Source organism: Periplaneta americana, chromosome 1 (genome assembly GCF_040183065.1).
Source record: "Periplaneta americana isolate PAMFEO1 chromosome 1, P.americana_PAMFEO1_priV1, whole genome shotgun sequence".
In the NCBI taxonomy this organism is placed as follows: domain Eukaryota; kingdom Metazoa; phylum Arthropoda; class Insecta; order Blattodea; family Blattidae; genus Periplaneta; species Periplaneta americana.
The window spans coordinates 189719556-189740280 of NC_091117.1; the positions used below are offsets into that span (position 1 = coordinate 189719556).

A 20725-nucleotide genomic window follows, 5' to 3' on the forward strand; every position below is an offset into this window, starting at 1 on the left:
TTACAGTTTTACATTTTCCAACAGTTTTAGATACGGGTAATAATAATAATAATAATAATACAGTAGTATCGCTATGATAGATTGCAATTTACATAGTCTGCGTTGCGGTGCCCAGGCTGTGCCGTGTGCAAAGATCTGACGTAGCATGTACACGGAACCGAAAAATGTTCCTATATTTCTTCTGTCAATTTTCCCCAACCCTATAGACTTCGGACACACACACACACACACACACACACACAGTTAATCTATGTGGTTTAACCGAAACTGCATTATCCTGAAATATTTAATATTCCTCTTGAGGTAATCTGTAGGCCTATATATAATATATATTATCCAAAATCTTGGGACAGTTTCACTCATATTCCAAATAAAAGATTCATCTAAACTAATACGTTTTGCAGGAACGTTCGTTACAAGGGAAGATGTACAGTAGTGGCAAAAAAAAAACCGGACCGACCCTTGTAGCTGATTTCAGAGCCTTGTTCACTCCAGAGCACGATAGACTGGTAACTAAGACTTTCGTGGTTCGAATCCTGCCTGGGAAGGAAACTTTTTTTTGTTCCTTATTCAAATTTATTCCTAATACTTTTCGATTGCTGGTAAAATTCATGTTCTGGGAATAATAAGTTAATTAAGTAGTAAAATATCGCTGCAATCGAAAGGTATTGGGATTAAATTTGAATAAGGAACAAAAAAAGTTTCCTTCCCAGGCAGATTCGAACCACGAAAGTGTTAGTTACCAATCTATCGTGCTCTGGAGTGAACAAGGCTCTGAAATCAGCTACAAGGGTCAGTCCGGTATTTTTTGCCACTACTGTACATAAAAACTGAATCTGATGCAAAGCTAAGATAAAGCGTCAACAGGTTGCTGTCGTTACAACAGCTTTTCATCTGTCAAGGATTGATATCCTGCTGATATTTTGTCATTAGGAAAATGTGCAACGAATTTTTATGCAAAAGAAAAGTAAGTGTGTGTGCTCGAACATTATGCCTGCGCGCGCGCAGTATAAACAAGTTTCACTAGTTACATTTTACAATTTCGCCATTGCTTCATCTTAATGCCATCTGATAGACTCTGAATGGTACTTATCATTGCGAAAGATCGTTAAAAAAAAAAAACTGCCCACCTGTATTACGACAGGACATTGATGCTTGTCTTAATTGGATGGGCACGTGTATTCTGCGTGTTCAGTGTGTAGATGACTGATAAGAGACTAAATCCAATAAGCTTGCAGAGCATCCATGTGCTATCACAAACTGTGAACTAATTCTGCTTGTTACCATGTGCCACTCTTGCATGGCGCGTTCTTTGTGAAATCTTAACACAGTAAGAATATTATCAGGTGTTCTTTAATGTTAATAGTGTATAAACACCATTTAAAATCATACCTTGAACGATTTTTTTAATGGTATATTTGTTTTATATCCCTTGTTATATGGTACATTGGAAAAATACCTATATTTCTGCTACATAGTCCAATTTGTTATGGTATACGGAGTAAAGACTAAATAGCGTGAAGGTAAACTAGGGTGTAATAAAGGAGTAGTATTTATGAAATTGAGGATATAAAGTATCATGCTGAAGTCAGTTTCCTGAATATTTAGGTGAATACCGAAGACGTACAGTGTTGCCCGCAAAAGTGCAAGTTGCCCCGTATGACTTCCAGGGGGCAAAAAAAAAAAAAAAAAAAAAAAAAAAACTGCAATAGATTACTGATATATATATATATATATATATATATATATATATATATATATTTTTTTTTTTTTGTTTTGATATAGTCTGTCACATCCTGCTCTTCATTTGCGGCGTTTACTATCCACTCTGTATTAAATTTCCATTTTATTGTGCATTATCGCGAGGGAAAACAAATCACAAAGATTTGAATGCCCTCTGACTTTGTTAAGAACTAAGCTTATAGTACAGGGACATCACTTTATTTTTACCAACATTTTTAACATTAACCTGGCTATACTCGGAAACACTGTTACTCCCTTCCATTACAGGAGTTTGGTGTTACTTAGTGCAATATGTAAACAAATCATTTTACTAGCTATAGGAGGAGAGAAAAGTAGTGTATCCTTTTATGTTACAGGGAAATACGATATTACGATTTTCAGTTTGTTTAGTACTTTTACGGTATTTTATCGAAATACAGTAGAGTAGGAACAGTTTTTTTCACAAATTCAACTCTTAAGGCGGTTGTATTTATTATATAATGGCTACTATATTCAGCACATTACCGTACTTTCGGTAACTCTAATTTCACTTCTGCTCAGTCCACACAGATGAAGTTATTCAGTCATGCTACACACCGTACCTGTGCGAAGTAAGCAGGGCCAGGTGTTTATGGAGATCGCGAAAATCACGACACAATAGATATACAATAGATTTTTACTAATCTTTACGAATTAAGTGATTCTGATTAATAATATGCGGATAAAATAATCGCGACAAATCGCGAAATAGAGTTCTAATAGCGAAATATGAACACATTCGCGAATTATTATTATTATTATTATTATTATTATTATTATTATTATTATTATTATTATTATTGTTGTGTCGTTTTATAGCGAATTTCATATTCTGAGTTCTTTTTTCGGACTATTTTTTCTTTTGAATTTGTTATAATATCGAAGTAGGCTACATTACATGGTATTCCAGGTGTTCTGAATACATTAGTGAACAAAAAAGACGGAGAATTCAACATTTCACTAATAATTTGAAAGTGTTAATTTGAGGGCTGCAAGTTTTTTTCGTGTTTAATGCATATGTGTTAAATACAGTCTCAATCCAACAAATATTGTCTATTGGCCATACCGCACCTTTACCAGAATTCAACGAAAATTACTTGGAAAGTACCTAATATTCATACTGAGTTAATACTCCAATTTCAAAATAATTGTATTTTCCAAAATTTCCATTAATATCCGCCAGGAGTACAAATCAATCTCCAACGATACCAATATTAAAAAACACAAATGATAAAGTTAATCTCCATAAATACAGTACCTGCCCCTGAAAATAAGCTTCAATAATATAGGCTCTTCCTTCTATGGAAAACGCAACCATATTTCTGAAACACACTATACTCTGTACTGTTTACTTCACTGCTAGCAGACTTCGAATGCAACAGCGGCCGTAAGTTTGTGTGGCTGACGGGAGCAAGAACATTAGTGAAAGGAGTGGGAGTCAAGTACATTCAGAAATGCAGGTACAATAAAAATGCTAGTAAAAATAAAGTGATGTCCCTGTATAAAAATAATAGTACAGTCATAGCGAATAGATTCGTCAATTCGCTATGGTACAGTTTTGTTCTCAAATAATTGAGTTTATTTTCACAAACTTTTGTTTCAGTCATTTCACTGTGGTTTCTATGGCAAATGAAACAAACAGCAACTAAAGCTATATGCTACGAGTATTTTATACCAGAAAATGTTTGTACCTGTAGCTAATTATTAAACATCCTGTATATACAGGGTGTTAAGGAAAAAGTATCCAATATTTTAGGAGGTGCTAGTATGCATCAAAACAAAAAAATAATGCCTAATAAACATGGGTCCTACAACACATACTCTCTGAGATCTGAACACTTGTTTATTGGAGGTACTCGATGTGACGTCCATTTATGGCAATGCATTTCTCTGCCCTACAATACAGCAGACTACCAGATAATCATACCGTAGTTGACACCTTTGGCATAGAATAATGATACATCGCAAGGAATACTGAAAAAAAAAGTCTGGTTGCGGATATGAGCGGGGTTCAGCAGAGATATGAATTTTCATAATCAGCATGTGTGGGCTGATTAAAATCCCCATGCAGTTGAAGAAACAAGGCATCAGCACCGATTCTCAATCAACGTATGGGCAGGAGTTCTTTGTTTGATTAATAGGACCATACGTGCTACAACAGAGATATGCCAAAAGGCAGAGGAATACATTGCCATGAATGGAGGTCACATTGAGCACCTCCTATGAACAAGTGTTCAGATCTCAGAAATTATGTGTTGTAGGACCCATGTTTATTAGACATTTTCTTGTTTTGATGCATACTAGCACCTCCTAAATATTGGATACTTTTTTAACACTCTGTATATGTGTATAGTTATTTATAAGTATAGAATTCTTTAGTTGGCAGAGAAATTTAGACAGAGAAAGATATATTTCTTACCTCTCACTCACTCAGTGGCTGACCGGAACTCTGCGGGGGGGATGGTGGCAAGAGACAGACACCCTCCATGAAACTGTTTGTATGTGCAGTGGCGGATTCTTCTACTTCTACTTCCATGTTGTCGTCACCGTCATCGTCGTCACTATCAGAGTCCAAACTTATTACGAAACGATCCACCGCCTTGTCAATCATTCCATCCCTTTCCCAATAAAAATCCTCTTCCTTTTTAATATGTTCACACGCATTTTTCCAATTCTCTGGCGTAACCTTGGACAACGCTTCTTCAAATAATTTTATAACTTCACTGGATTTGAAAGATACATTGTGTTTAGCGACATCATTTTTCACTTGAGCCCAGATGAACTCAATGGCACTAAAATTGCAGTGGTATGGTGGCAGTCGTACTACGGTATGCCGGTGTGGTTCACTTTGAGCTAATGTATCCAGTTCGTACCTTACCATTTTTTCCTTTTTCAATTTTATTATGTCGTACAGTACGATTTTTGTCGCCTTTGGGTCGTACTCTATGTTGTTCTGACGTAACCAAGACTGCATGTCTGATTTAGAAGATGCAGAAGTGGGAGCTTTATTTAACTGTACAGAATGGTAAGAGGCGTTATCCATTACTATAATGCTGTTTTGTGGAATGTTCGGAAGGAGTTTGTTTTCGAACCAATGTTTGAAATGAACGGCGTTCATTTCCTCATGAGGATCGTTGGTAGATTTGGACTTAAAACTGTGATAGGCTCCTGGTATAAATCCAGAAGAAGATCCAGCATGCACAATAATAAATCGTCCTCCTTTTCCTAGGGGCACGTTCAGAGGGATGTCACCATCTTCACAAATCCAAATTTTGCTCTTCGTGTGATTGATGTTTATCCATGTTTCGTCTAGGTAAACGATAGGGCGGCCGGTTATTCTTAAGTCGCGCATCCTCCTTAAGAAATGGAATCGCTTAGCAATTATGTCGGGTTTCTCTAGCAGAAGCTTCCGTCCGAAGTTATTCTTAGCGTAACGGAAATTAAGTTTTTTTAATAATTCCCGGACCGACCATTTACTGCCAGAAAATAAGCCAGACTTATCGAGAGCATCACGAATATCTTCCACACTCGGAATGAAATCAGCCTTATACAAAGAATAAATCTGCCTCTTGATGGCGGCAGCAGTGAATGAGTCTATATTGGTTTTCGTGGGCGTTCTTTGCGGCCGCTTTTTGCCCGGAGTTGAAACTCTTCTTCCTGATTCATCTGCTTCTCTCTTTTCATTTAGGATACGGTAAACAGTGCGTTCAGATACTCCACACGCAACAGCAGTTCGCTTTGCTACTTCGACTACGCTTATTGTAGGATTTCCGACTTTCAAGGCATCGTACTCCTCTACGAAAAACTTATGTACATTGCACACTATTTCCCTGGCGTCAGACTGCAGTGGCTTTCCTCTTGTTCCTACACCAAGAATCACAAACACTAGGACAAGTAGGCCTAATATAAAGCACAATACTTCTAACATTTTAATTATAAAATGATTATAGGCACCTTCTCAAACTACACTGAAAAATGTTAACACACAGTTGTAATAACATCCACCACTGACAACGTCTCCAGATGGACTGGTTTGGTGAGGGAGAGGGAGGAAAGAAAGAGGAAATACTGTTATACAAGTGTCTGTGTCCCAGGATTAGTTCAACTCACCCTCCCTGACCCTTCCCAAGGCATCAGGTAGCTCTGCCAACATAGACCTTCCCAAGTTATAGTTATATATCGGTTGGCGTATAAGTTACTTGACACTAGAACGCTGTATTTAGGCCCACTTTCATGCAAAACTGGCTTCAGATGGATTACGTAACAGTGAAATGAATAATCAGTTGAGTATTCTTAACAAACATATCATGACAAAATTATCATTCCTTGGTGATTCCATCTTAAAACACAAAATTAAGTTTTTACTTTTCGTTGTCAAGTGGCTTTTGCACCACCCAATGTATCACCACACACCAAAATGTAATTGAAAATAAATGGCTTAAGCTGCGAAGGAAATGATGACGTTCTTAATAATTCCCAGGAATGATCACTTATCACCTTCAGTATGTCACGGTCTATTACATAATTATAGATTGTGTCTGTATCCTTGAAATATTGGTAATTCACTTTTCAGTTTCTTACAGTATTCAAGTTTATCATGTTCTGTTTGCTCGCGTCTTTATTATTTGGCAGAAGTGAGGTAGTGCCGATATCAAATAACAGCCAGTTAGAAACAGCTTCACAGTTCGTCGATACTAAAATACGGCTGGGAACCTTTCGGAAAGCTTCTTACAATAGGAAACATAGTTTATGTTCCAAAGTGGATCATGTATTTTCATTGTAGAGTAGTGGCAAAAAAAAAAAAAAAAAAAAAAAAAAAACCCGGACCGACCCTTGTAGCTGATTTCAGAGCATTGTTCACTCAGAGCACGACAGACTGGTAACTAAGACTTTCGTGTTCGAATCCTGCCTGGGAAGGAAACTTTTTTTTGTTCCTTATTCAAATTTATTCCCAATACTTTTCGATTGCAGCGATATTTTTCTACTTAATTAACTTATTATTCCCAGAACATGAATTTTAATTATTTAGTATTTTCTTATTACTTAACATTATTTTTTTTTATAAAATCGAAACTAATGCAATTGTCAATAATTTCATGCATGTGTATTTGTAAAATGATAAACAATAATAGACGTTTTTATTTCGGATGTAAGCTAACATTCCTCGTGACTGATACAATATACATTACCTTACTTCTGCTAAATAATAAACTTCATAATCTTTAAAAAGTGTTATGTCTATTTTTAATGATAGTTATTTAAATAACTTACCTCAAAAAAGTTGTTGTACATAGGGCACACGAAAATGCGAGAGTTATGGTCGCGACGCTGTTATTCCCGGCGTGACTCCTCCTCTTTGCTTACGTCTTAAGAAGTGAAGGCTCTATAAAGTCTAGGTAGGTAGTATCGTTCGCCATTTTTTGTTCTTTCGTATCCGAGCTACCAGACGAGGAATCTATTTGCCACACCGTGAAACATTATCATGTTGTAGCTCCTATGATAATAAATCAAACGCACTGTAATTGAGCAAATAATTGAGTGGCAAATAACGTCCTCGTGTGCTTTCTGCGAACGCCAACGAAAGAACCAAAATGGCGGGCGATTATATTAAGTATTTATCGAGCCTTAGGAAATGCATAACGTCTTCATCAGCGAATCACAAGACTCACACGTTTAAATGTAGCCGACCTGCAACGTGATTGGCTGCCGGAAATTAGAGCGATGGGACTATAAATATGAACTTAGACTGAAGTAACATGAACTTAGTTTAGCGTTTATACAACAGAAATCTGGGTTCAACTTGACTGGCGGCCATTTTTGACCCATAATTTCGGTTCAAATGCTTTATATAATCGGCTGTTAGTCTTGCATCATGTATTGCAATGTATGATAGTCGTCACTTTGTGAGCATTGGACGGTATGTTAAGTTTCAACTCTTGTACGTCATGTTTTAACTTCTTTTGAACAAGTCTGATCGTGTATGATGGCCTTCACACGATGACTAGTGGAATGGAAATCTGAAGTTGACTGTCGTAATAACTGAGGCGTGATAAATACATGGTATAACAAGTCTTAATTCTGTTATCAGTCTGCTTGTGTCTATAGGATTTCTAATTTCACGTTTCTCTCTGACGCGGTTCGTGGGAAACTAGTACAAAGGGAAGGATTCGTAATAGATCAGACAAATAACAGGAGATTAAGTTTAAAGCACGACAGAAGATGTTACAGGACTTAAATTTAAATAATGTTTTATTTAACGGCACTCGCAGCTGCAGTGGTTACATCAACGTCGCCGGTGTGCCGGAATTTTGTCCCGCAGGAGTTCTTTTACAAGCCGTATATCTACTGACATGAGCCTGAGCCTGACAAAATTCCGGCACATCTGCAACGCTGATATAACCTCAGCAGTTGCGAGCGTCGTTAAATAAACCATAATCTAATCTGTAAACTGTATCGTCTTCGCAGTGGTGGGCACGTTGAGGTCTAGTTTGGACAAAACTCCCGTTCTTCTAAAATACATGTACAGTTTATTTAACAATAAATAGCAACAGTTCTCATTTTATCACGTTTTTATTTTATGTCTGCTCAAACGGATCGCCCTGTAAAATTCATGTTCTGGGAATAAGTTAATTAAGTAGTAAAATATCGTTGCAATCGAAAAGTATTGGGAATAAATTTGAATAAGGAACAAAAAACATTTCCTTCCCAGGCAGGATTCGAATCACGAAAGTCTTAGTTACCAGTCTATCGTGCTCTGGAGTGAACAAGGCTCTGAAATCCGCTACAAGGGTCGGTCCGGTTTTTTTGCCACTACTGTACATTCTGAATGTCAAAAGTATCCATTTGTTCTGGACAGTTTTTCTCCTTATTGGATCTCGTCATTCATTAAGTTTGATTCGGGTAGGCAAGTACAGAGATCTTAAACTCAGATGTTGGCACTTAAAGGAATGTTTCAGGCTTTGAATGCACCAATTACAAAAGTCCACAGCACGCTTTCTTCCCAATTCCATAACCTTCAATCATCACACTTTACATGTCATCAGTCGTATTCCAAGATAGATTAGCTGTCTATCATGTAAGTAGCGCACAAAAATGACCGAAGGTATTACCCTGTATCGGAAGACGAGACATATAGAGTATAATTGTGGTAATCGCATGATACTTGGAAAACTCGTAAAAAGGTGAAGAAAGTTAACACTACAGCCATCCCAGCATTCTTGAGCCCTGTGGCAGCACCGTCACTTCTGAAGTACCATCTCCCGCTGTTCCAATTTTTTTTTTTCCATATCTTTCTACAACCTGTTTACAACTCTCACTTCGCTACTCAAAGCGCCGAAAAACCTCAACGGGCATCTTTGTTTTTCAAGGAAACAATAATGGATCAGCTGTCTAACTTTGTGTAAGTTGTAGTGGTATGCAAGAGTGAAAGATCTGATCACAGCTGCCTTTACTTGAGAGAGGGAAAGATGTAAGTGAAGGCAGAAACTTGTAGTTCTACCTCTCACAGGGTTTATTTGTTGGGCAGCCTGTACGTACAGTACATCAATTGTCAGAAGTAGCAATGTTTAAAAAAACAGTATATTTCTTCCTTGCACTTCTTGAAGAGAAAAAGAAACGCTTCATTTTCTTAAGAATAACTGTTTATATTTAAAGTTGTAGACTTATATTTACTACGTTTTCGTGGAGTATTCAGATCGATCTGAATACACTTACCATATTGAAATCTTCATGAAAACGGCGATTCAATTCGATGTGAGTCTCAAGGTCGATACACCTAAAAAACGGGATCGGATCGTATTCAGCTCGAATTGAGTTCCATGAAAACGGGTATCGTATTCAAATCGATCTCAATACGCTAAGCGCGTGATCGATGGTCATTTGTTTGATGTGTCAGCTGTTTTTACCAATAGCGAGAGCAATATGTATGTTGAAAAAGAGTCTTGTAAAACATAATATTTCGTGTTTTCCTAGAAGTCAATATTGCCATTATTCATTAACAGCCAGAATATTAAGTTTTCATGCGCCTCATTTGGAAAACCCAACATTGTTTATAGACTAATGCCTACAGAGTGACCAACACGCTAATATGTCGATTACATGTTCACCAACATAACTACTTTCGAAACTTCAGCTTCCGTACTCAGATCATTTTCAATAAGTATCGAAAATTGCATGAAAACAGGGATCGTATTCAGTACAGATCGTATTCAGATAGATTTGAATACTCCATGAAAACGTAGTAATTGTAACTGGAGATTCTTTAATATAACATAATTATATAAAAATACACACAAGTGTAACAACCTGTAACCTGTATATTGTAACTGGAGATTCTTTAATCCTGATACACAACATAATTATATGAAATACACACAAGTGTAACATAACTTGTAACCCATACTCACTCCCATGCCCACGTACACTCTGCCTTTGCCACCAATTGCCTTCCTTTCTATCAATTCCTGCGCTTGTTCTGCTGAGAAGTAACACACACTGGCACGGGCCTCCATGTCTGAAAACACGAAGATAATGGCAGCAATAAATAAAGATCATGATACAGTAGCTTGAAGACTAAACTGTGCTATACAGAATGATCACGAATTCACCTGAATTGAGAATTTATTATTCCTGAGGTCATTTTATGAGAGTTCAATTACGGAATGACAGATATAAGATTATATGGATAGAATGGAAGAAAGATTAAAATTGGACAATATGCAGAAGAAAAATATAACGTAATAATGAAAAAGGAGTCAGTATCAGGAATATTATGCATGCTTCATTAGACGTTTCCTGCGTTTAGTCTTATCATTCTGCCGATGAGATACTGTCTGTAGTGTTTTTCCTTGGAACTGTCATTCAAAATGCAATAATATACTGTGTATCAAATAAGACTTTCATGCGTTGCACACAAAAAGTACTTTTTATGATACCAAAATTAAGAAACCTGACTTTATAAATTGCAGGGATTAAATTAGCTTTTAACATTGTCGCATGAAATAAGTAGCCTACTCGCATTTTGTAATAATTTTTAGTCAATTTGTTTTCTAATTAAGTACGTAAATTTTCGCTTAATACTGTTCGTAATATTAAGAAGAATAACAAGTGCACGAAAAGTATCGAGAAATCAAACAAGTTCGAGGGAAAGTTGTAAAACAATATTCCATTATACAAATTCGACCGCACCTTTAAAATTCTGTGTTTTTGGGTAAAGGGAGAGGTCATAAAAATGAGTTTGGAGATAAATGAAAATTAAACTTTGAACCCTTACTGCAAATAATTTTCTACACAAAACACATCAACTGCAAGTATGCTTTTGATTTTTGCACACTCACTTGTATAATTTAAGCAACAGGAAGACTGTGGAAAATATAGGTGGAAGCAACAGAAAGACTGGAAAGTACTTGTAGAAGCAACAGGAAGACTGTGGAAAGTACAGGTGGAAACAACAGAAAGACTGTGGAAAGTACAGGTGGAAGCAACAGAAAGACTATGGAAAGTACAAGTGGAACCAACAGAGAGACTGGAAAGTACAGGGAGACTGTGGAAAGTACAGGGAGACTGTGGAAAGTACAGGGAGACTGTGGAAAGTACAGGGAGATTGTGGAAAGTAGGTTACCTATGGAAGCAACAGGGAGACTGGAAAGGGAAGACTGTGGAAAGCACTGTTGGAAGCAGCAGGAAGAGTGGGTAAAGCAATGGAGAAGGATAATCTCTTGCGGCTAAATTCAGCTTTGCATGTCAAGATTGAGTTCAAATTCCATCTCTAGTATTAAGATTTTTCCTTTGTCAGTGTAATATTCTGAGTATATTGTTACGTGCTAACTCGGCATTTTCCAAACTCACAGGAGTGTCTTATGAGTTCCACCTTGTGTCGGTGCAGTCTTAATGTTGAAAAAGCCAATTTGGGACTTAATAAAACCAGTAAGGACATGGGGAACGATAAACATATTTACCCTTCTGCCCTATTGTGTTAGAGCTTGAAAGCCTGATTTTAGATTCGAGATAGCCTTACATATCGGCAGACGAACCTACGGTGTGTTCCTTTACTCATTCACTTAGAACTATATTATCTGAAAATAATAATTAAAAAAATAAATGATTAAATCTAATATTTGTGTTTGCTTTAGGTTGCTGTATGCATAGTAGGCAGTAATGGAGCAATAGTGGAATGAATGTCTCGAGAAATTGCGATTCTGAGAAAGCTTCTCTCATAATTTGCGGTTTTTTCCTATAGATGGGTGACTTGCTGTTTGTGGTGCAATGTCTGACCTTTAAGAGGAAGTCTAGTTACGCAGCAGTCTGTTCATTTGTTTCTTGTTGATCGTTCCTTGGAGATAAATCACAACCAGAGCGTGTGGAATCTGCGGACAGGGTATGATGCTATCTGGAAGTCACGGATTTAAACAACCGTGGCTCAGTCTGCCGATGACTGTTTCTTATCTAAAGATTCATGATTTTATGGTTACATGTGTACATAGTTGCAATTGCTTTGTACGAGTATTTACGTTTTTCTGAATTGTCTTGATTGCTTATTAATACTGTATGTTTCAAGAAAGCCTTTGATAAAGTAGACAGATCAAGGTTACTACAAATTTTAGTAGACGACAATGTTCCACAACAGTTTATCCACAATATTCATAACATATATAACCAAAATAAAATAGCAATTAAACAAGATGGTAAGCTATCATCTTGGACACCCATCAATACTGGTGTAAGACAAGGATGTGGATTATCACCCATTCTCTTTATTATTTATATGAACCGAATAATTAAAGAGTTGAAGCAAACTCGCCATGGATATATACAAATTAACAGACACCTTAAATTGGATTCGATTCTCTTTACAGATGATTTGGTATTATTAGCACTTTCAGAAGACGACCTCCAAAGGTCAATATATAATTTGCAGCAAGTAGCAGCCACATACAATATGGAAATTTCAACAGATAAAACAAAAATTATGGCATTCTGTGGGAAATACCCAATACAAAGTAAAATTTGTCTCGATAATAAAATATTAGAAAGATGTAATAGTTCCCCATATTTAAGTTACAATCTTTCCATTTTTGAAGAATTGGACATATCACAGAAAATTAATAAAACGCAAGAGCTATGGGCATTATAAATAGTGTGATGAAACCATCCTTGGTTCAGAAACACACCCGCATACGTCTCTACAACAAATTGGTACGACCGATGCTCAGATATGGAAGCGAAGCATGGACACTGAGGAAAGGAGATACAAGCAGAATAACGGCTTGTGAAATGCGATTCATACGAAGAACAGCGGGCTATACCAAGTGGGATCTGAAAAGAAATTGTGAAATTTTAAAGGAGCTGGGGACTCAACCAGTTTTAGATTGCATTGTTCAATATCAGTCTAATTGGAAACGTCATTTGGAAAGAATGAGTAATAGTAGACTCCCAAAGGCAATTTATGATTATGTACCACATGGCCAAAGATCTGTGGGTCGTCCTGCTAAGAGATGGCGTGAAAATTTTATGTGAGAACGTAACAGGCCTTGTGGCCTAAAGGCCCATTCACAATGAAAAGTAAACATAACCGTAACATAAACACAGAAGTTTGCGCCCAGGCTACCAAATGGGATCATTCACAATGATTCACATAAGCATTGACATAAACATTACCGTAAGACGCTAACATGAAAGTTTGCAAACTCCAAACTTTCATGCTTATGCTTACGTGATTTGCAAACAGAACACAATCGTAGAGATCTGAAATATACGACAGAATTTGAGGAAATGGCGTCGTTGTTATGTTTCCATGGTTACCAAGTATGTTTGCGGTTATGTTTATGTTCCCATCGTGAATGATGGTATGACTTCTTGATTTTACCGTAACGTTTATATTAAGTTAACGCTTACGTTATGTTTAATTTTCATTGTGAATGAGCCTTAAAGACCCATTTACAATGAAAATTAAACATAACCGTAACATAAACACCAGTTTGCGCCCAGGATATCAAATGGATAATTCACAATGATTCACATAAGCATTGACATAAACATTACCGTAAGACGTTAACATGAAAGTTTGCAAACTCCAAACTTTCATGCTTATGCTTACGTGATTTGCAAACAGAACACAATCGTGGAGCGCTGAAGTATACGACAGAATATGAGGAAATGGCGTCGTTGTTATGTTTCCATGGTTACCAAGTATGTTTGCGGTTATGTTTATGTTCCCATCGTGAATGATGGTATGACTTCTTGATTTTACCGTAACGTTTATATTCTTAAGTTAACGCTTACGTTATGTTTAATTTTCATTGTGAATGAGCCTTAAAGACCCATTTACAATGAAAATTAAACATAACCGTAACATAAACACAAGTTTGCGCCCAGGCTACCAAATGGGATCATTCACAATGATTCACATAAGCATTGACATAAACATTACCGTAAACGTTAACATGAAAGGTTGCAAACTCCAAACTTTCATGCTTATGCTTACGTGATTTGCAAACAGAACACAATCGTGAAGATCTGAAATATACGACAGAATATGAGGAAATGGCGTCGTTGTTATGTTTCCATGGTTACCAAGTATGTTTGCGGTTATGTTTATGTTCCCATCGTGAATGCTCTTGATTTTACCGTAACGTTTATATTTTTAAGTTAACGCTTACGTTATATTTAATTTTCATTGTGAATGAGCCTTTACACTTGTTAGGCAGAAGAATAATTTTATTAATATGAGTCTAAGACGTGATGTACTAGAACTCTTCTATACGCTTGACTTCAGCCAACATAACTGAAATGGGAGCGAATCAACGACTATGTAGGCTTACCGAGGATAGAACTCTTTTTGAACACTAGGTAGGCCTTATGAGTAATCTGGTTGCTGTTTGTTTCTTGGACAGGGTAACATGGTCCTTGCGTAGAGGATCAGTTCTACAATATGTGGGCACAACAGGTTCGCCTTGGGAATCAACCTTGCTCGACACTCGTGAGGTGGGAGGGGGATGTTTACTGCGCCGGAAGTTTAATGGGCCAGATGCTCGCATAATCGAGCAGTTATTAGAGTTTTCATTTGCAAACTTTTCGCTAGACAATTTCATTAAACCCGAGTCTCCCCTTGAAACCATTAGTTTCATTTTATCGTAATTGCATGTGTACTGGGCTCTGTACTGACCGGTTAGAATAGTTTGGTACAGACTGGAAGTCTGCGTTTGATTCATTGCACAGTAAATAAATAGTTTTTATTTTATTTTATAGAATGGTCTTCGGAGTCATTCTCTCTATACCATCTAACTGTTGCTGTCTAGAAAAGATACAGTAGGCTAAGTCAAAATAAAAATCGAATTTCTTTCACTGCAAAACCAATATTCTCCAATCTTCCCTCTTTTCTTAAGTCTACGATCTATGCATTTTTACCTGTGGAGTAACGGTCAGCGCGTCTGGCCGCGAAACCAGGTGGCCCGGGTTCGAATTCCGGTTGGGACAAGTTACCTGGTTGAGGTTTTTTCCGGGGTTTTCCCTCAACCCAATACGAGCAAATGCTGGGTAACTTTCGGTGCTGGACCCCGGACTCATTTCACCGGCATTATTACCTTCATTTCATTCAGACGTTAAATAACCTAGATGTTGATACAGCGTCGTAAAATAACCCAATCAAATAAAATAAAATCTATGCATTTTTTGTTAGGAGGGAGGGAACATCCCACGCACTACGACCTGAGGTCTATTGTACATGGAATGAGTTGCGTGCCCACCGACCTAACCACTTGACCTCTGAACGACCAGTCCCTACAGCCAACAGAGTTCATATACCACTCCTGCAACCCCCCCCCAAGGCTCCCTTAACGGAACGAGGCGGAAGTCCTCCCCCGAGAAGGTCTGCCCCGCATTCCTTTGCAGAAGTTATCCATCATCACTTGAATACAATCCACGGAGGCCGGTCGAGAGAGCCAGCAGCTTCGGAGGGCCGCCTGTAGAGCGATCTGAAAACCAGAAGAAGTAACGGGATGATGAAAGGATGATAGGGGAGGAAAGGAAGTGGCGAAGATTAGTGGGGTTCCAATCGCCTGATAAAGTTATTAATGTTCATCCATAGGAGTGAAGTGGGAAAAAAAAAAAAACAAAACAAAACAAAAAAACCTCACGAGGCAACTCGTTCCGACCGGGAATAGAACCCGGCCCCACTGGGTTCGGAGTTAGACTCGCTAACACCTCAGCCACAGCGGTGGACATCTATTCATTTTAATGTTGTCTATCATCTTTTACCTTCTTCTGCCTCGAACGTTTCTCCTGTTCACCATTCCTTCCAGTTCATCTTTCAGTAGATAATTTCTTAGCCAGTAACTCGGCCAATTCCTTTCCCTCCCCCCTGACCAGATCATTTTAGCATTATTCTTTCTTCACCAACTCTTCCTAGCACAGCTTCATTTCTTATTTTGTCTGTCCATATTTTGTAGTCTCAATCCACAAAATAAGTATAAAAAACTCTGTTTACTCGAAAATTAAACTTATTTTCCGAACTTTCCGATTAAATAGAACAAACATATACCGGCTAATAATTCAATAAGAAAAATGTACAAACAGATGACATGCCAACTTGATGAAAAATTTAATTCCGTGAAAATCTAGACAGTTACTTTCTCCTTGAAACCAAATCACAGTGCTTCTGTTTGTTATGTGCTTAGTATTACTATAAATGGAAACTAGTGAAGATGTAAAAATATAAACTGAAATTATGAGAGTAATTGATCTACGTATATACTTGAATCCGTTGTTGTTATTATTATTATTTGTTTTTATAATCAGTTTATTAGAAAATTGTGTTTCTTGGAAGTTGTTTTGATTTCTTTTATGAAATTTTAATTTAAAGTGTCCAAAGATTTGATATTTATGTACAAAATTTGTAATTTAATAGGCATCATATTTCAATACATAATTTTTAATCTGATATTCAAGCCGGATATCAAGTTACTTTATTTTTAAATACGAAGTAGAAATGGCCTGAACGGTTTTTGGTGCCAGTTACTTCATGTTATTCAAACACAGGATGAGGAAACTGTTAGCCAACGATACCCTACCTCAGTGCCTCACAAATGCCTTCATAGCATTTACAGGGGATTCCTTTTATTTTATACAAGTAAATACCGTATCGATAGAAAACTGTAATCAAGTAAATTTTATATCGAATTTTTTTATTTTTATTCACCTTAAAATAGGATCCTTAGTTATACGTCGATCACTTACAACAAAGATGTTGAAAATACTATTACTTAATCTAACCCAAAGTACGATTAGAATGCTAAATGGAATTTTATGAAATCTGGACAGCCAAAGACATCCTGGAATAACTGTTCTACGAGTTTTCTTGGAAAGATTTTAATTTCCTAATTTACGGAGAGAAAGCTGGGTTCTGACTGAGAAAATTAAGCATTTTATAAACTCAGTGGAAGTAGATGGATTACGGCAAAGTTCACAGGTATCTCGAGGAATGAAGTCATCAGAGAGAATGAAGGCCGAAGAATCAGACCTTGATCGATTTGACTTGGAGGTTTGAGCATTGAAGTGGTATGGTCACGTTCAGAGGATGTTCCAGGAAAGATGGCCGAAGAGAATTTTCCAGTTGTTCCCTCTAGGACGTCGAAAACATGATCGACCTCGGATTTCGTGGAGAGTAGGAGTAACTGGAACAAAGAGAACTCGCAACCTAGGCAACGATCATTGGGGAGATAGACTAAGATGGAAATAAGAAATAGATACAAGGCAACCGTTGAACGATAGATTAGCTGTTAAAAGTCAAAACACATAAGACAGTCTTGTTGACATATTCACAGTAGTGAGAATTATACGTAACACTTCATATGCACACGTATGAATATGCGTACAAGAGTGTATATGGATGCGCGTATGTACACACATTTTTTTTCTACAAGCACAGTGATTATAACGGTATTAGAACACCTAAAAGTTGTGTAAAACACATCGTTTTGATTAGTAAAGTGTTGAAGGTTGCTAAATTTAAGAATGCAGTTATACAGAGTGTTGAAAAATTCCATTCCCAAACTTTTAGGGATGAAGGAGGAGATCAAAACAAATATTTTTTTGTTAAATAACCATGGTCGGAAACTCATTGAGTACTGAGCATGCGCAAATGAAATACGAAAGTGGAGTTATTGGTTGTTACTGAGAATAATACGATGTTACCTTTTTTGCATTAATTTGTTGTTGTTGTTGTTATCAGTGCGCAGTTAATTAAAATAAATGCTCAGAGTGATCAACATCAGCCTCACTGCAGAGCCGGAAGGGAGGCAGTAGACGGTCCCGTTTTCGTTGGAAAATGAGTGTGTCCTGTATGATTGTGGCCGCTGCAAAAATTCGTTCAGCAAGTTCCATCTCCGACTTAACAGAGGAAGAATACACCACGGTTTTCATGTAGCCCCACAGAAGTCTAATGGGGAGAGGTCCGGATATCTTGCAGGCCAATTTACAATCCCCCCCCCTCCGTCCGATCCACCTATTATCGAAAATGTTGGTTATTACTGGAGTCCTGCGTTTAGTTACTTTGAATACAAGTTAGGTGTACATGGATCATACTAGCTTCGCACGGAGGGCAAGTTGCAGTGAACCAAACAGTCTTTCCGATTGCACCGGTACAGTGTGTCTACATCTGTTTGTTCGTGTACCTGTATTTTGTAAGTCGGTGAACAACAGGAATACCACTTGGATTTAATAACGAAATATATATTTAAAGGCAACTTATGTGCAGTAAAATAGTACATTATGCAACGAGCCTATAATGATAGTAATTAAGACGCAAGCATGTTTGTTTATGAAACAAGCGCAAGCGAGTTTCATAATTTTCATACGAGCGTCTTAATTACCATTATAGGCAAGTTTCATACGACTTTTTATGCTCGACCATATTTCTAACTTGAAATTATTCAGAAGTATCATTTTATTTCTATCTGACTCAAGATCGGAAGTGACCTTGTGCATAGCTCGTGTGAGATGTGCACAGACGCGAAAGTATTGATTTTTTCGGAGGAACAATAATGTCATTGACCTTGGTGTAGAGAATAACATGAACTAATTTTGGTATAACTGGAAATTGATTTAGAATTGAAAAACGAGATGACAAATTGAATTTATTTGAATATAATTTACAATTAACGCTAATTATTATAGTAACAGAACATAACCTTCTGCGACAGTATTGGATTTCCAGCCTCCGTGACATTTCCCTCGTTATCTTTCGATTGCATATCCGAGAATAATCGAAAACCTGAACTTTAATGAATAGGTGTACTTTAATGACATGCATTAAAGTACTGCTACCAGGTGTATAATTACTACATTTCGGCATGGTCGAGCATAAAGTAATTTTTTTCTAGGGATAGACGAAACTTAAAAAAAAATGAGGAGTCAGTCCCTTTATTTTCAGAAGCCACCATATTTCGTCCAGACATGCAATGAGGAAACCATCCGAGCTAACATATAGATACATTTACGGTACGGTACTGTAATATATTAAATATCTATGCAATGCAGAGACGCTCTGAAGCTATGTAGGACAATATCTTGAGATGCGTAACAAACGTAACGATATTAATTTAAAAAGCACATTCTAATTTCTTCCTACAGCCGTTTTTTAACATTATGTATTAGTCGTGTGACAAAATAAATCGAAGTCTTAAAACTTTTTAACTCAATAAACAATATTCAGGCGTCACATACAATTTTTAGTCGCCATGGCTACCTGGCGCCCGGAATTTGTCTTCCCCTGATGTTTACAATAAGTAAAACGCATCTAGATACTTTAGATCTAATTAAAGTTCGGAATTAACTTCTTCTTTCCCTTAGTTTAACCTCTTTCTTTTAGGTTCTTATTACACGATCCACGCCACCCGGGCCTTACAGGGCCGCGACCTGTCGGTCTATGGTCACATACATACTTCTTTGACCACACAAGGACGTGGAGGGCCTCCCCGGATGAGGGATCAGCTCAGTGCCAGGGCCACCTCCGATACAACACAAACATTTAAGACATTACACAGCATTCACTCACACATACGAAAGGATTAAGGGAAGGATCGCCGTCCATGGCCGGACTTTCAAGAGGTACAATCCTGGAATTTGTCTGGAAATATAACTGAGGAAACCATGAAAACCCCCAGGATTGCCGGTCCCTGGGATCGAACCCTGGACCTCCCGAATGCAAGGCCAGCCCTCTACCACGCCGCTAGCCCGCTCGGTTCGGAATTAACAAATGAAAAAAAAATATAAATTTAATCACAAACTTAAAGTAAAACATATTATGAGTGCGTGCTTTACGAGTCTCTACAAATTACAATCATTGACTGTAAACATTTTAAGTGTTCCAAATAAACAACTTTTTCTTCTTTCTGATAAAAATACAGTGTCTTCTTTCTTAATGATGTGCTCGCTACCAAATTTTTCTGTTGTAGCACTCATTACCAACCGTCTAGCTTTGGTTTTCTTTTCGTGTGTTCACTGAACAGCAGATCTGAACTAGGTAGCGCAGGATGACGTCAAGATATACTCCATACATATACCTACACTGTCGCGGGTTGCTTGGATGCTTTAGGTAATAAAACGTAGAACTCTGAACACTTCACGGACTGGCTGTGTAAAGTGAGCTGGTTACCATCTGTGTGCCGGTTTCTCCTGAGCGTGAATTGCAGAAAATTTGCGATAATGACATCTTCGTTCAGGAAAATGTTCGCGGTACATTCTCTGGTCTCTTCGATTATTAGCCGCACCGTGAACGAAGTGCCTGTTCTAAGTCCTCTCTATGTGTAACGTTGCATGTTGACACTCGACCAGGACTGAGTTACTACTCGTATTAGTACACACTGTTTACTTACTGAGTACGTAATGTTTCAGAGTATGACATCACAACAGATTTGTTTATGCAGCAGTTTCCGACAGTTTGCAACCGTCATGACTCATTAGTAGGGCC

General features: G+C 37.5%; 2 protein-coding genes across 2 annotated transcripts in view; one reads left to right on the forward strand and one right to left on the reverse strand.

The window, feature by feature from the left end:
- The window catches only part of FipoQ (F-box/LRR-repeat protein FipoQ), a 140287-nt gene extending 130001 nt beyond the window's left edge, over positions 1-10286 (reverse strand). The window contains exon 1 of the mRNA XM_069834163.1: positions 10167-10286. Within this exon, the coding sequence (XP_069690264.1) occupies positions 10167-10271 (105 nt within the window). The 5' untranslated portion in view covers positions 10272-10286. The remainder of the gene's footprint in view (positions 1-10166) is intronic.
- Zip99C (Zinc transporter Zip99C) overlaps positions 1-20725 on the forward strand; it is a 109246-nt gene that overhangs the window by 54247 nt on the left and 34274 nt on the right. The gene's annotated exons all lie outside the window — the stretch shown is intronic.